Source organism: Aspergillus puulaauensis, chromosome 1, assembly GCF_016861865.1.
Source record: "Aspergillus puulaauensis MK2 DNA, chromosome 1, nearly complete sequence".
NCBI classification, from domain to species: Eukaryota; Fungi; Ascomycota; class Eurotiomycetes; order Eurotiales; family Aspergillaceae; genus Aspergillus; species Aspergillus puulaauensis.
This window is the reverse complement of record NC_054857.1, coordinates 1,825,075-1,838,972: the sequence shown is the minus strand read 5'-3', so window position 1 is coordinate 1,838,972 and position 13,898 is coordinate 1,825,075. Positions and strand designations below refer to the sequence as shown.

General features: G+C 48.7%; 8 protein-coding genes across 8 annotated transcripts; 4 read left to right on the top strand and 4 right to left on the bottom strand.

Moving 5' to 3' along the window:
• Positions 1 to 754: 754 nt before the first annotated feature.
• APUU_10777A (bifunctional fructose-2,6-bisphosphate 2-phosphatase/6-phosphofructo-2-kinase) lies at positions 755 to 2,988 on the top strand (the record flags this gene model as incomplete). Its single annotated transcript, XM_041704562.1, has 11 exons — positions 755 to 768; positions 858 to 1,046; positions 1,107 to 1,142; positions 1,201 to 1,298; positions 1,392 to 1,561; positions 1,615 to 1,695; positions 1,751 to 1,858; positions 1,911 to 2,030; positions 2,089 to 2,463; positions 2,516 to 2,692; positions 2,749 to 2,988. 11 exons carry the CDS (start codon positions 755 to 757, stop codon positions 2,986 to 2,988), a joined length of 1,608 nt encoding a protein of 535 aa, XP_041550143.1.
• A 76-nt stretch (positions 2,989 to 3,064) lies between these two features.
• URM1 (ubiquitin-related modifier 1) lies at positions 3,065 to 3,505 on the bottom strand (the record flags this gene model as incomplete). Its single annotated transcript, XM_041704551.1, has 3 exons — positions 3,065 to 3,182; positions 3,233 to 3,397; positions 3,459 to 3,505. The coding sequence occupies 3 exons, from the start codon at positions 3,503 to 3,505 to the stop codon at positions 3,065 to 3,067; spliced, it is 330 nt and encodes a 109-aa protein (XP_041550142.1).
• Positions 3,506 to 3,802: 297 nt separating this feature from the next.
• Positions 3,803 to 6,322, top strand: APUU_10775A (Elongator subunit ELP2; the record flags this gene model as incomplete). Its single annotated transcript, XM_041704540.1, has 2 exons — positions 3,803 to 3,931; positions 4,010 to 6,322. 2 exons carry the CDS (start codon positions 3,803 to 3,805, stop codon positions 6,320 to 6,322), a joined length of 2,442 nt encoding a protein of 813 aa, XP_041550141.1.
• Positions 6,323 to 6,671: 349 nt separating this feature from the next.
• CAF16 (putative ABC transporter) lies at positions 6,672 to 7,562 on the bottom strand (the record flags this gene model as incomplete). Its single annotated transcript, XM_041704529.1, has 2 exons — positions 6,672 to 7,381; positions 7,442 to 7,562. 2 exons carry the CDS (start codon positions 7,560 to 7,562, stop codon positions 6,672 to 6,674), a joined length of 831 nt encoding a protein of 276 aa, XP_041550140.1.
• Positions 7,563 to 7,865: 303 nt separating this feature from the next.
• Positions 7,866 to 9,454, top strand: APUU_10773A (tRNA dimethylallyltransferase; the record flags this gene model as incomplete). The annotated part of the gene is made up of 2 exons (XM_041704518.1): positions 7,866 to 7,964; positions 8,066 to 9,454. The coding sequence occupies 2 exons, from the start codon at positions 7,866 to 7,868 to the stop codon at positions 9,452 to 9,454; spliced, it is 1,488 nt and encodes a 495-aa protein (XP_041550139.1).
• Positions 9,455 to 9,859: 405 nt separating this feature from the next.
• On the bottom strand, positions 9,860 to 11,472 carry RAI1 (DXO/RAI1 family decapping nuclease; the record flags this gene model as incomplete). Its single annotated transcript, XM_041704507.1, has 9 exons — positions 9,860 to 10,005; positions 10,069 to 10,368; positions 10,442 to 10,612; positions 10,672 to 10,775; positions 10,841 to 10,848; positions 10,906 to 10,933; positions 10,986 to 11,017; positions 11,084 to 11,326; positions 11,398 to 11,472. The coding sequence occupies 9 exons, from the start codon at positions 11,470 to 11,472 to the stop codon at positions 9,860 to 9,862; spliced, it is 1,107 nt and encodes a 368-aa protein (XP_041550138.1).
• Positions 11,473 to 11,828: 356 nt separating this feature from the next.
• APUU_10771A (protein GET4) lies at positions 11,829 to 13,083 on the top strand (the record flags this gene model as incomplete). The annotated part of the gene is made up of 4 exons (XM_041704496.1): positions 11,829 to 11,872; positions 11,965 to 12,221; positions 12,296 to 12,448; positions 12,500 to 13,083. The coding sequence occupies 4 exons, from the start codon at positions 11,829 to 11,831 to the stop codon at positions 13,081 to 13,083; spliced, it is 1,038 nt and encodes a 345-aa protein (XP_041550137.1).
• A 66-nt stretch (positions 13,084 to 13,149) lies between these two features.
• Positions 13,150 to 13,802, bottom strand: APUU_10770S (uncharacterized protein; the record flags this gene model as incomplete). Its single annotated transcript, XM_041704485.1, has 3 exons — positions 13,150 to 13,247; positions 13,313 to 13,381; positions 13,475 to 13,802. The coding sequence occupies 3 exons, from the start codon at positions 13,800 to 13,802 to the stop codon at positions 13,150 to 13,152; spliced, it is 495 nt and encodes a 164-aa protein (XP_041550136.1).
• Between the last annotated feature and the right edge of the window lie 96 nt (positions 13,803 to 13,898).

The window sequence follows — 13,898 nt, the reverse complement described above, 5'->3', positions numbered from 1 at the left end:
AATTTCAGGTTAGCTCCGGGATTGAGCCTGGGGTGTGGGAGTTATGCTGAATAACCTCAAGTGAGCTGGTTGAATCACACCTGGTCGGTTGGGGAGGTAGGACGTCAAAAAAGAGACACCGCAGCGGCAGGGTAATGGCTGGTGATGTTGATGTCTCCGAAGGGCAGCTTGAGGAGTCGCAGTTCAGCCTTGAAAAAAAGTCACCTGTTGTTTGAGGCTGCGTCTTCGGTCTCTCTGCGCCGCCGCCGCCGCCGCCTCGGACTCTCCCGGGACGGGATCTTCTGTTTGGCCGATATCCATGATGATATAATGGGGATACTACCAAGTTACTGGGAAGCCATCATGATTTGTCTTATTTTCGTGCGATTGCTCCTGTGCCATTAATGCACCTTTTTTCCTTTTCCCTTTCCCGTATTTTCACGGCTTTGCTTAGCTGTTTTCCTTGGTCTTTCCAAACTTGATATCCTCACTTCCTGAGCTACCTAGCAGTTGAACTGCGGCACCTGCACTTGCCTATTCCTTATACCGCTACACTGCAACTAGCTTTCAAGTTATCAGCGTTTTAACTCTTTCGTTTCTCACGCCCCGCATTTCAGCTTAGCACTGCTCTTTATTTTTTGTTTTTTTTTGTCTTTGGTTAGCTACTTGGGGCGGCTTATCATTACCACTTTTCTGGTAGATAGGGAGGTATTGTTATCGCTTCTTTTCAAGTTGTTTACGCCCTGCCGTGCATAACTGCGCACTCGCCACTGTCATGGATACTCTCTTGTAAGCCACCGATCCCGTCTTCGTTACGCGATTCCACTTATCCCTGCGTTGCAATGAAGGTAGCAACTTTGCGATCTGACCTGGACTAGAACAGCGGAGATTGTCGTGAACTCTCCACGGTTTCGACGGAAGTCGTCGACGTTTGTCGATGCTATCCATGACTTACCTGAAAAGGCCGATCTTGCCCCAGCTCAGTTATATAGCACTGAGTCTGGTAGGCTTTTTCACTCGGGTCGGATTGTCATTATTACTGTAGGCCTTCCCGCGAGAGGCAAGACGTGCGTTCAATCATGTAAACCTAATGTTGCTCGAAATCCCCGAGACTGACTGTTACTTAGCCATATGTCTGTAGCGATGGCGCGGTATCTTCGATGGTAGGTTGGGTCATACAGGCCCCCAGAATTTGCCCGAGTCGCCCTAATCGCATCGTAGGCTAGGTGTCAAAACCAGGATATTCCATCTAGGAGACTATCGACGAGCTACTATTCCCCACGGGGAAGACATCCCGGATGATTACTTCTTCGTGAATGGTATGTATATCCTAATGTTTAGGATTGCATCTTGTATCTTTTCTCTTCTTCACATCGTGAGGTCCATCGCTCCTGTTTGCTAATTACCCTTAGCATCTGCATCGTCAGTTCTTCTTAGGCAGAAAATAGTAAAGAGATGTCGTGAGGATATATATCAGTTTCTAAACGAGGAAAATGGCCAGATTGCCATCTACGACGCTGTGAACCCATCAGCTGCTGGGCGGAGATCTCTCGCAAATGAATTTGCCAAACATGATATCGAGGTTTGTCAAACATCTCTGACCTGAAGATTTGTGATGCTCACCACTGTATTCAGACATTATTCATCGAGTCGTGGTGCGATGACTATCGCATAATTGAGGAGAATGTCCGCAGGGTCAAGATATCATCACCAGATGTTAGTACAGTTTCCTGGGCTTCTGTGGGATCTATGGAAGACTAACTGTAGGCAGTATGTGGGTTGGACATCTGAGGATGCTGTCAAGCACTATTTGGCTCGGATATCCGCTCGAATCCCTCAGTTCCATACCATGGAAGAAAAAGATCTCAACTATATCAAGGTACAACATTGTTTCTTTTAACTAGTATGATATCTGACTAATTTGTGGATAGATGATAAATGCGGGGGAGAGACTGATTGTCAACAACAAAAGTTTTGGTTACCTGTCAAATCGGATAGTGTTCTATCTTCTCAATCTTCATATTAAGACGAGACGCACATACTTTGCTCGGGTAGGTGACACCTCAGATACCATGAATGAGCAGCAGCTGATGATCTGGATTATGGCAGGCTGGTGTTTCGGTGGATGCCAATTCCTATAAGGCGGATGGCCCTCTGTCCGAAAAGGGGCAGGATTACGCTAGAAAAATGACGGAAACTCTGCTGAATGACAGAGAATCCGAAAAGCAGGCAATCATCGATCAAGGAGAGACCGACTATGAGCTCAAGCCTTTGACAGTTTGGACTTCCACAAGGCACCGAACAGTCGAGACTGCAAAGGATCTGCATGAAAAAGGGTACAAAGTTCGACAGAGATCTCAGCTGAGCCAGCTGAATCCCGGCGTTTGTGAATTGAAGTCTGAGAGAAGAATTCGGGAAGAATACCCGGATGAAGTGGCTAAGCATGAGCTTGACCCTTATCACCATAGATATCCCCGGGCAGAGGTGCGACTACTGACCTCCCACTTTCTATCCCCTTGTTACTAACTAATTATAGTCATACCATGATCTTGCCGTGCGACTTGAACCCATAATTTTGGAGCTTGAAAGGGAGCAGAACGACCTGCTAATCATTGCCCATGAGAGTGTGCTTAGGGTTCTGTATGGCTATCTCATGGCATGCAATGCCGCGGATATTCCGTTCTTAGAATTCCCCCGCGACGAAATAATAGAAGTGAGTTTTTATATTGTAATATCGTGCACGATCTATGTTGACTAAAACTCCTCTAGATAATTCCCGAGAGTTACCAAAACGAGGCCCGCAGGATCAAAATTCCCGATCTGCCCACTGAGATCATTCCTGGGTCGCCCCAAGACATTGAGATCCCGGTCCCTCCTAGTGGTGTTAATACCCCTTCAGTCCAAGGCATTGGGTCTCCGAATGACGGCGTATCGACGCCGCAGGGCGGTATACGGACTCCTCGCGAGCCCGAGAGGATTTCACAGCAGCATGTGGAAGATGTTGTCTGAATTCAAAGGCGGTTCTCCGGCATGTGGTATATTTGATAGACAATGGGTCGATTATTGGCTTAAAATTGCGGTTGGATTATCCTCCATGTAGCGTAGAAACGAATACAATGGTATCTCCTTGTTGAATCTCGTATTTCTCCTCGCCCTCTAGCTCCCAATCGGCATCGTTGATAAGCACAAGGATCCCCGGCCGTCTGTTGTGAGTCAGCTATATTGCCGCATCCACTCATTCATAATCACATACACGTTATCCTCTAGTACAAAAAGTTCCTTTCTTTGGTCCTTCATCAAGTTATCGACCAAGTACTGGAGGAGAAAGGATATGTTTGGTGGGTTGCCATCACTTAATTGAGCTGGCAAGGTCACATTATGTTTGCGCTCATTGTCAAATAAAATTTCCAGGCCACCACTGCGCATTAAAGAAGTCAGTATATTATCGTCCGAGATTCCTTTAAAAGCAGAATACGTACGTGAATTCTACTGTAAATGCTATCCAGTTGGGGTTGTTTTGTGCCATTTCTGTTAGTTCCTTATTTTACAAAGTAACGTGATAATGGAACAAATGTGAATGAAAAGTGGTAGTAGTCTTCTTGTCTCAGCTGGTATCGTCGAGTGGTAAAAAGATCAAAAAGCGGAGGGTGGAGGAGGGGCTCTTGTCTGCCTGGCTGTTATCGATAAGCCACAAAAAAGTCGACCGTTCCTCCGGCGGCCCTCCTTGGGCATCGTCACTCCGATTGCTGGAACCAACTCAATATTCTTCCAATTGTTCACCTCTTTCCCTAGGTAATCCGAATAACGCTCCTCCGCAGACTTTATGGTCTCCATCACCACCGAATACATTAGCGTCGGCGGAAATAGGCACCCCGCCGCCGCGGACTGGGATGTTCAGTCCGGCATCCTAGCCTACGGTGCGGATAATAATGTAGCCTTGTGGGATCCCCTGGTATGTGAACTCAGATAGCTGACGCCTTTTTGTTCTTTTGATCCCCCATTTTTGATATAATGTTCTATATGCATGCAGGAAGAATCGCATCGTAGTGTCTATTCGCTTCTCGTTGGCCATACGGACAAGGTCAGCGCCGTCCGATTTTATACCTGTCCCAAGACAGGGATAAAGCTCCTCATAACTGGCTCTGTCGATTGTACCGTGCGCTTATGGAGAGCCGAACCAACTGATCACAGGAAATTTGCTCATGTGCTTGCTTTGACGGATCATACGGGCTCAGTCAATGCTATTTCCATAAATGAAGGCCTTGACATCGTCGCAACGGGAGGAGCTGATGGAACCGTCAAGATATGGAGGATACATGCCGGAGAGTCCGTGGGAGGTGAGCTGTTGGAGAGTATACCAATGAAGCCACGTTATTTCCCGCTGGCACTGGCATTAGCCCCGCTTCCAACAGAAACACAAGACAGGCCAGCAGCATTGGCAGTTGCTGGCACCACCAATATCGTGCAAATATACGCTGCTGCAGATACCGTTACGACGCCACATTTCAAGATATCTGCTACACTTTCTGGCCATGAGGCCTGGGTGCGTTCGCTTTCTTTCACTGCGGACATGCAGAGCAATACAGGGGACATTTTGCTTGCTTCCGCAAGCCAAGACAAGTATGTTAGACTATGGCGACTCAATCGTGGAGAGGCTGTTGTTGCGGGACCGGACGAAGATCCTGTTCTCGGTGGACTCGAGCCGACATTGTCCAATAAAGCCCATCAGTTCGAAGCGGCAGGCTCCAAGTATTCTATGACATTCGAAGCTCTCTTATTCGGTAACGAAGATTGGATATATACTACTGCATGGAATCCGAACCCCGAGCGCCAGCAACTTCTTACTGCATCCGCAGACAATACTCTGACTATCTGGGAGCAGGATACAGTCTCCGGAGTATGGCTCTCCGCCGAACGAATGGGAGAACTCAGTGTACAAAAAGGCTCTACTACAGCAACTGGAAGTACTGGAGGCTTTTGGATTGGCCTCTGGTCACCGGACGGTAAACAGGTTGTCAGTCTTGGGCGTACGGGTAGCTGGAGGGCATGGGTGTATGATGCCGAAACTGATATCTGGGTCCAGACTCTCGGCATCACTGGGCATGTGCGATCTGCGAATGGAATCCAATGGGAGCCTTCTGGAGGATATCTTTTATCGACAAGCGCGGACCAAACAACCAGACTCCATGCGCAGTGGCTGCGCGATGGAAAAAAGTCGTGGCACGAATTTTCACGGCCACAAATCCATGGTTATGATTTAAATTGCGTCGATACACTGGGACCGCAACGTTTCGTATCAGGTGCCGAAGAAAAGCTTCTACGAGTATTCAACGAACCCCGACCTATTGCCCAATTGCTTGAAAAACTATCTGGGCTCGCACAGAATGCAGAGGGCGAACTTCCAGACACAGCGCAGATTCCAGTGCTGGGTTTGTCCAATCAAGCTGTGGGTGAGGAAGCCCCTGTGGAATCAGATACGGTCGAGGCCGAGGGTGCAGGACAAGCGCATGCATACCAAGCGATACTATCGAATTCGACCCGTCCCCCCCTCGAGGATCAACTGGCTCGTTACACCTTGTGGCCCGAGCACGAAAAGCTTTACGGCCATGGATACGAGATATCCGCCGTGGCTGTGAGCCACGACCGCACTGTAATCGCTACCGCGTGCAAAGCTAGCTCGATAGATCATGCAGTGGTGCGCCTGTACGACACGTCCGATTGGCACGAAATTCGTCCATCACTTGCAGCGCATACTTTGACGATCACAAGCCTCTCTTTTTCACCTGATGACCAGTACTTGCTCAGCGTTGGTCGAGATCGCCAGTGGGCAGTTTATCGTCGAAGTGACTCAAAGCCCTCAGCTTTTGCGCTCATGACATCCAACCCAAAGGGTCATTCGCGCATGATTCTTGATGCGGACTGGGCTCCTGCATTAGAATCTCAACTTTCGATCTTTGCTACAGCGGGTCGAGACAAGTCGATCAAGCTGTGGCAGATAACGGGTGAATCAGTCGAATGTAAGGCTACGATTCCCGCGAGGAGCTCAGTCACTGCCGTCTCATTTTCCCCACACGCGTATGATGGGTTGCTCTTCCTTGCAGTGGGAGAGGATGACGGGAAGCTCTCGATACATCAAATCAACGTGGACAATCTAGAAGCCAGCCCGCTAGTGAGCTTTGATAGAGACCACTCACCGTCGAAAACTATTACGGGGCTATCGTGGCGTCCTCCCTCACATCTGAGTGAGGCGGGAGAGGGGAAGGAAAACCTAGAACTTGCTGTCGCAAGCGAAGACACTTCAGTACGTTTATACAGCATCTCAAACATGGTGCCTGAGCCATGATTATGATTTATACGCAAATATCAACAAAAACAAAACGTGGACTTGAATCCGACTCATGATGTTGAAGAACTCCTGTATCAATGTTGAAATTCCAACCCAAATAAGTAATTTTCTTTGGGAAATGGACCCATATCCAAAACCTGACCGCGGATGTCGAAAAACTCTTCTAAGTTGAGGAAGAGTGTTGAATGTTGAAACTCCAAGTTGGATACTTTGAAACCCCCTCGCATATTTTGCCATGCCACATGGTTGAAAAAACAGTCGTTGTTGAAAGGTCATGAAAACTGAAAATTCGAAAACCCCTAGAAGTTAGAACAAGAGAGGAAGAAATGCACCTAGGTCATGCTTTCTATCTCTTATCATACTTCTCATAACCATAGCCCCCGATTCCTCCAGACTCGTAAGTCTTTGCTTGGTTCCCGCGCCCATTTCGCGGTCCCCTAGCCTGTAAATCTTCCTTCAACCACTTGAGGACAATCTCCCCCAGCTGGCTATTCTCCGATGTCGCGGGAGCTTCATCTTTAAACTTCTCGATAGGACCCCACTGCCTTACGTTCCCTAGATGCATATGCACCAAATGTGTGGGCCAATGCGCCAGATTATCCAGAATATGAGTCGCATAGACAATCGTGCATGGCCTCGTCTCCGTCTCTCTCTTCAAGAACGAAAGGAAGTTGCTTCGCGACAACAGGTCAAGATCAACCGTAATCTCGTCGAGCAGGAGAACTTGCCATGGTCGGAGGAGACCCATAGCTAATTGAACGCGACGGCGCTCTCCATCTGAAACTGCATGCATGCGCCATCGCAGATCAATGTCAAGAATATCGACAAGTTCATCGCGCCGTTCTGGATAGGCGTTGCCGCCGACGGATGCAAGGAGAGTAGGTACATCGATGTCGGTCCGGACAATGCTGTTGAGGACCCATTCGACGCCGAGGTAGGTGACGCCCTCGAGGCCTTCTTTGAAGGGGTCTTTGTTTGCAATTGCGATTGTGTTGCTGGGGGCTAGGCGTTTACCTGAAACTAATCGCAGAAGGGTGGTTTTGCCGGCTCCATTGGCTAGAATGTGGGCATTAGCAGGGGTTCACCAGGTGTTCAGGTTCATAGGGTATTATGTACCTCCAATTAGCAATGTCCGACTCCCCGCCGGTAAATCCAAGCCGACTTCTGTCAACCCGGGCGAGCCATCTTGGAACTTGTAGCTTAAGTTCTGTACCTGGATGTCTGGAGAGTCGGACATGACGGGAGAATGCTGACTGGGGCGACCGAGGAGCTGAAGAGCATCAATTAGGACACGACTGATATTATATATGTAAATCTAGTGTAATGACTCACCTTGTTTTCATCTAAAAGCACGCAATGTAACACTTACTGGCGAATTGATAAGGCGATAAGGCGGGGTGCTGAGCTAAGGATGTAGTCACTTTTTTCTACCCACCTCTTTTATCTTTATCGCCGCACCTTGTTCCAGATTCCCTGGAAGATAGAGTTATAGCCTTAGGGAGATGCTCGGCATGACGATCTATGTTTCCCAGTTTTTCTCATGCGCAAATTTCTTTCCTCATTGTTCTCGCCGCGACGCTTTTCGGCAATGCGACCTCTGGTAGCTGTTGTGGGTGCCACGGGCACAGGCAAGTCCAAGGTGACTTGGCTCTCTCTTTGCTCTTCTTGCTTTTTATTTCTCTCTCTTTCCCTATTTTTGCTTCAAAGGTGCGCGTAGTGGATGCTGACAAACACAGATAGCTTGCAGTTGATATTGCTTCTCGGTTCAATGGCGAAATCATCAATGGAGACGCGATGCAGATGTATCGTGGCCTCCCTATCATCACGAATCAGATCCCCGTCGAAGAATGCAATGGCATACCACATCATTTGATCAATTGTATAGACTTGGAGGAGAGCCCATGGCGAATTTCGAGGTTCCGAAAAGAGTGTTTACGCCTCATAGATGATATTCATTCGCGAGGGAAACTGCCTGTGTTAGTCGGCGGTACCCACTACTATACACAATCTGTGCTGTTTCAGGACCAGCTGGTGGCTAAGGAGTCAGACTTGTCAGAAGAAGAGGTTAATTCCTGCCCAGCGGAGGATGTTGACTCAGCGGTCAAGTGGCCCATTCTTGATGCGGAGCCGGAGCTGGTGTTGCAGAAATTACGCAAGGTTGATCCCATAATGGCGGAACGGTGGCACCCAAAAGACACACGCAAGATCCGTCGATCATTGGAAATATATTTTCAGACAGGGAAGCCAGCATCACAGGTGTATGCCGAGCAACGGCAGCCGAAACCAGCGGCAGCAAGAAAAGATGATCCTGCTGCCGGCGCAGGACAATTACGCTTTAATACCATGATATTCTGGGTGCACTCTGAAAAGTCCACACTGCAAGAGAGATTGTTTAAGCGTGTCGATGCCATGGTTGACCAGGGATTATTATCTGAGGCAAGCCGTATGACAGATTACATCCAAAAGAATGAGGCCCAAGATATCATTGTCGACCAAACCCGGGGAGTCTGGATATCTATCGGATTCAAGGAACTAGCGCCTTATTTTGATGCTCTTAAAGACAGCTCTAAGACAGAGAAAGAACTAGAGAGCATCAGGCAATCATGCATCGAGTCAGTTAAGATTGCAACCCGTCAGTACGCCACGTCTCAAATCAAGTGGATTCGCAACAAGCTTTGGAATGGGCTTGCGGAGGTGGGCATGACCAGTCGTCTGTATATTCTGGACAGCACGGATGTCGAAGACTGGGCAATGCGCATCACAGAACCATCAGAGCGCCTTGTGGAAGCTCTCTTAAATGATGGGCCTTTACCGGACCCTAAATCACTCTCAGAGTTGGCAAGGGTAACTCTAGACGCTAAGGAGACACAACCGCTACCATCTAACCAGGGTGCGACAAAGTGTATTACTTGCGATATCTGCCGCAAGACAATGATAAACGAGGAGCAGTGGAAAGTACATATGCACAGTAGCGCTCATAAGAGGGTTCTGAAGAGTCTGGCGAGGAAGGGAGAGCGAGCTGCATATCTACGGAGGCAACAAGAGAGTCTGGAGAACACCGAACAGCATGTTCAGGATAGCACCAAGGAGCTGGACTCACAAACACAGCAAAAAGAAGTCGTTGAATAATATAAAGATTTAAATTTCAATCAATGATGGTATATTGCACGGCTCCCCAAGTAAATCTAACGGCGGGCACGCTCCATCTTAGCGGTAGAGGTGGCGAGAGCTTCTACTCATCGTGCAGGTTGATCAGCCAAGTAAGCTAGTGCCTTGCGGATATAATAAGTAGCAGATTGGGAGTTGGCCGACCGATCGTGGTTGCTGCAGTAGCATAACCGGCTTGATTGGCTCGGAGATAGTCCGAACGGGCCAAGTAAGTATGAGGCCAAAGGGGAAGACAGCTTCGCCAAACAGCCGAATATGGGCAGCGATCTTGATAAGAATAGATGGACCCGAACCGATGCTGTGGCCTGTAGAGAGCCTGGCTACCCACAATAGATAAGACCAGTTTTTAGAAAGATGTTAATGAGGTCATGTTGTTGACCTCCAAGACAGAAAGTCCGGTGAAAGGATGTCGCCGGTACCACTCTCTTCAACCTGGAAGACCTCAATGGCAGAAGACTTCTCTTGCTTTCGGAGCCTCCATGTTCCTCCTTCCTGGATGGTGGATTTGAGCCCTAGGAGACGAAAATGTTAGCTGAGTGATAAAAATGAAATACCAGATGGGAACGATAACATACACTCCAGAAACGAAGCGGCAAAGTTGATACAGATGTTGCCGTCCCAGGTCCCACGGCCTGACTTTTTCACTTTGCTCGGAATGCTAGCTGTATCAAGATCGTCCAAGCGACGTACGATTCCATCTTGATCGCGGAACCCGACGATGATCCTGGGCACGCCGAGGAGAAAAGATTGCGCCCAGAATTTCAGGAGTTTCCGCTCGAATTTGACCATGTCTCTGTCATTTCTGATCTCGGCAGACGTCTTGAGTTCCACCCAGTTGATAGGGTCTTCGTTGCGTTCTGGCTTACTGTCCCAAACTGTCAAATAGTACAAGACCGCAGTTAGAGACGCATTTGCTATGGGACTTTTGGAGAACGGGGAATAGCATACTGGCATCGACTTCGCCGCCGAGGACGAGTTTCGCACGCCCGATTCCGGTGCGCGCAATTGAGCAATACTGCGCACTATTATTCACGACAAGGTCTTCGCGGCCCTCAATTTCCTCTCTGGTTGCCGCGTCCCAGGTCTTATCGAGAACGGATATAGTCTCGAATTTATAACCTATAAGCGGGGCATTAAAAAAAAATAACACTGCCGTTAGAAGAGAAATGGTCACAAACCCCAGTACGCCATTAGGTCTTGGGAGGCCATCCCTGGCGGCATTTTTTGCCTTCGTTGGATTTGCTTCTGCTCGTTTTTGTACGCATTGTTCTCCTCGATGAATCTTAAGAGAGGAACACACGGTTAAGCCTCAGCTACTTTCTCTATTAAAAACCAGATTATACGCACATAGTCCCCTAACAGAGCGAGTCAGATAAGGACCGGAATCTTGAGTTCCATAGGGTCCAACCTACCTGAAAACACGTTGCATTCATCTCAAATCTACGCGCATAGCATTAGCGAAAAAGTGGGTTAATCGGCGCTACATACACACCCGTTCATATTGTCAAATGGCGCTGTGAGAATCTATTTACCATAATTTCAGTTACAGGCCAGGCCTTCAAATGATAGGAGTTGTGGTGTATAACTTACCTTGGTCATCATTCCCCGCCAAGTGATGATGTCGGCTTCGCATTTCTTTCCGGTCTCTTTTTCCAGAGCGGCAACAGTATCTAGAAGAGCATCAAGGTGCTCATCGGCCGCATCATCTAGCTTCTGGAAAGTTTCAAAGCCACGGTTTAGATCCGCTGGCAGTTGCGGGGGGTAGTAGTATCGCAGAGACGAGTCTCCAAGATGATAGCTATGTTGGTCATCGTAGGAGAAACAAGCGATTTCCTGGGGGTTTAAATTGATTAATATTTTTGAATATAAAGGATGACAATTAGATGCCCATAGTAGTTACCTACCTTAGGCCGTCGAATGGCCGCACTGGACCCATAGAAGCGGCCGATGGGCTGGATGTCGAAAGTATTTCGATTCATCTCCTCGATTATGAGTTCCCTGATTAATAAAATAAAGAAGAGTGTATCACCCAGCGCAGCCTTTTGTTAGCGCATATGTAACCAAGGGGTTGGACGGGAGAGGCTTCTCGGTGTTTGTATTAATCTTAGCGGGCTAGAAAGATCCGCAACATGCAGTCAGTGGTCCCTCCGAGTCCAGGCTGCGTCCCCACCAAAAGCTGTCCAGCGCAACAACTTTCTCCTGCTCAAGAACCATTTCTGCCGCACTGCAACTGATCGTTCGCCTCTCGGGTTTTCTAACTTTGATCAGCTATCTACACCATAACAGAAGTTTTCCCGCACAGACTCGATTGCCGCTGCGGTGGTCGCTAAAACCAATGACCTCACGAATTGACAAGACGATTGCTCGACAACGAGAGAAGTAAGATTCCGCCCTGCCTATGGCCTTGATATACTGTCATAGGAGATTTGTTCATTTAGAGGAGCTAATTTGCGTCTCTTCTTTCTCTCCAGGATTGCTTCCGGAGCATACTACGAGGCTCACCAACAATTACGAGTTATCGCTGCGCGGTACATTAAACAGAGCAATTATGATGCGGCGGCGGAGATATTGGCTGGTGGAGCCACTGCTCTCCTCCGAGCTGGTTCACAGCAGGGGGCTTCGGCTAGTGGAGGAGATCTAGCTATCATGCTTGTGGTCGAGGTATATGTCAAAGCAGGCTGGGAGCTTGTTGGGGGCGACGACGATGTGGAGGGTCGCGTTCGTAAGAGTGAGTTGGATGGCATTTTATCCCGCTACTATTATCGTTCAAAACATCCACGACTGATAACCTATGATTTGTAGAGCGCTTGATCGAACTCCTACGTGAATTCCCGTCGGAGGAGCCTACAAGGAAGAGGTTTATTCAGGAAATAATTGGTTGGAGCGGGCGATTTGGGCCGGTGGAACGAGGAGACCCGGAGCTACACCATGCTTCTGGGACCGTGTACGCGGAAGGTACGGCTGCACTCCGACAAGGCGCATGGCAATATCTGACAACAAATTCAGACCAGGAGCCCTATGAGGCCGAAAAGCATCTTGCTTTGGGTACTTCCGAATCGGCCGAGACACTGGCGAAACTCGAGTATGAGTGGTACACAAACGACGAGCCGCATACGGCGGGTCTTTACGCAGCACGCGCCGTAATTCCATTCCTCTTGATTGGCAACCTGCGCAGTGCCAATAAAGCATTCTTGATATTCACATCTCGTCTCATCTCAGCGAACCCGAACCTTGGTGTGCAAGAAGTCAGCAGTGCGAGTTCCGACGCTCGAGTTTTCCCAGCTCTCCCGTTGTTTAACTTCCTCAATTTGCTGCTGTTGTCGATTCAGCGAGGCGCTGCAGATATGTTCAAGCAGCTAACTGCGCACTATGCTACGCAAATCAGAGAGGCTGGCATCCTCGATGATGCACTCGCCCAAATCGGGGAGCAATATTTCGCGATCAACATTCCTAGACAAGGAAATCCGTTATTGGATATGATGGGGAGCATGTTGTTCGGCGGAGGCCAGGATGGCGCTAGAAGACCAACACAGGGAAGGAATCAGCCAAGGAAGGTTGAAGCACCACCAACAAATATGGAACTTGATTAGATAGCGCCTGCCAAATTGACCGCAAAAGCAGGGATCCCATCTCGTGCTGACAGGTCCCGTTTGTCGCTATACACGGCTATCAGTTTCGGTTTCGTACATCCAATTGTCCTCCTCCAATGTAGCCACTTTGTTTGTGAGACTCTGGTGAACGAGATTCAAGATTTCTGTCAGGGTCAGTTTCAGGAACAACGGTCTCATGCGTGAAGTGCAGAGTAAGCAGCAAACTCACCATGTGGTTCGCTGCTCATTTGTCTCTTTCGATTTCGGTACATCATTTCTACCAGACCCGCTTCAATCTCTATAACCGCCGGGGGTTAGTATATTAGGATGAAGGCTCATAATTAAATATAAGAAGCCAACGCACTGCCTTTCTCGTCGCTATTCATCTCACCTTGTCCTGTAGAGGTAGCCCCTGTGCCACCTGTGGGGTTTCCACCAGGGCCTCGTGCCCCCTCAATGCCCTCCATGTCGTCCTCGCCGTCACCCATGATAGGCGGCAACACAGGAATTTCTAACTTGTAACTGCCATTTTTGTCCTTGACCACAATATCATCATCATCCGTAGAGCCGACCGCCACGGAAGAATTGGACTCAGGGGCATTCAACTGCACCACCTGTGAGGAAAGACCCGAAGACCCGTTACTTGGACCGGACGTCGAGACTGGGCGCCTGCTGAGGTGATTCTGGAAGAGGTTGCGGCGGACTGAGGTCGTTCCCATCGTGTACGAAATTTTCAAGGACGGACGAGGATTTAAAAATATAATTGTAGGTTAAGAATAGGTGCGTGAGCCAGGGCGTCGACTTGGGTCAGTTCA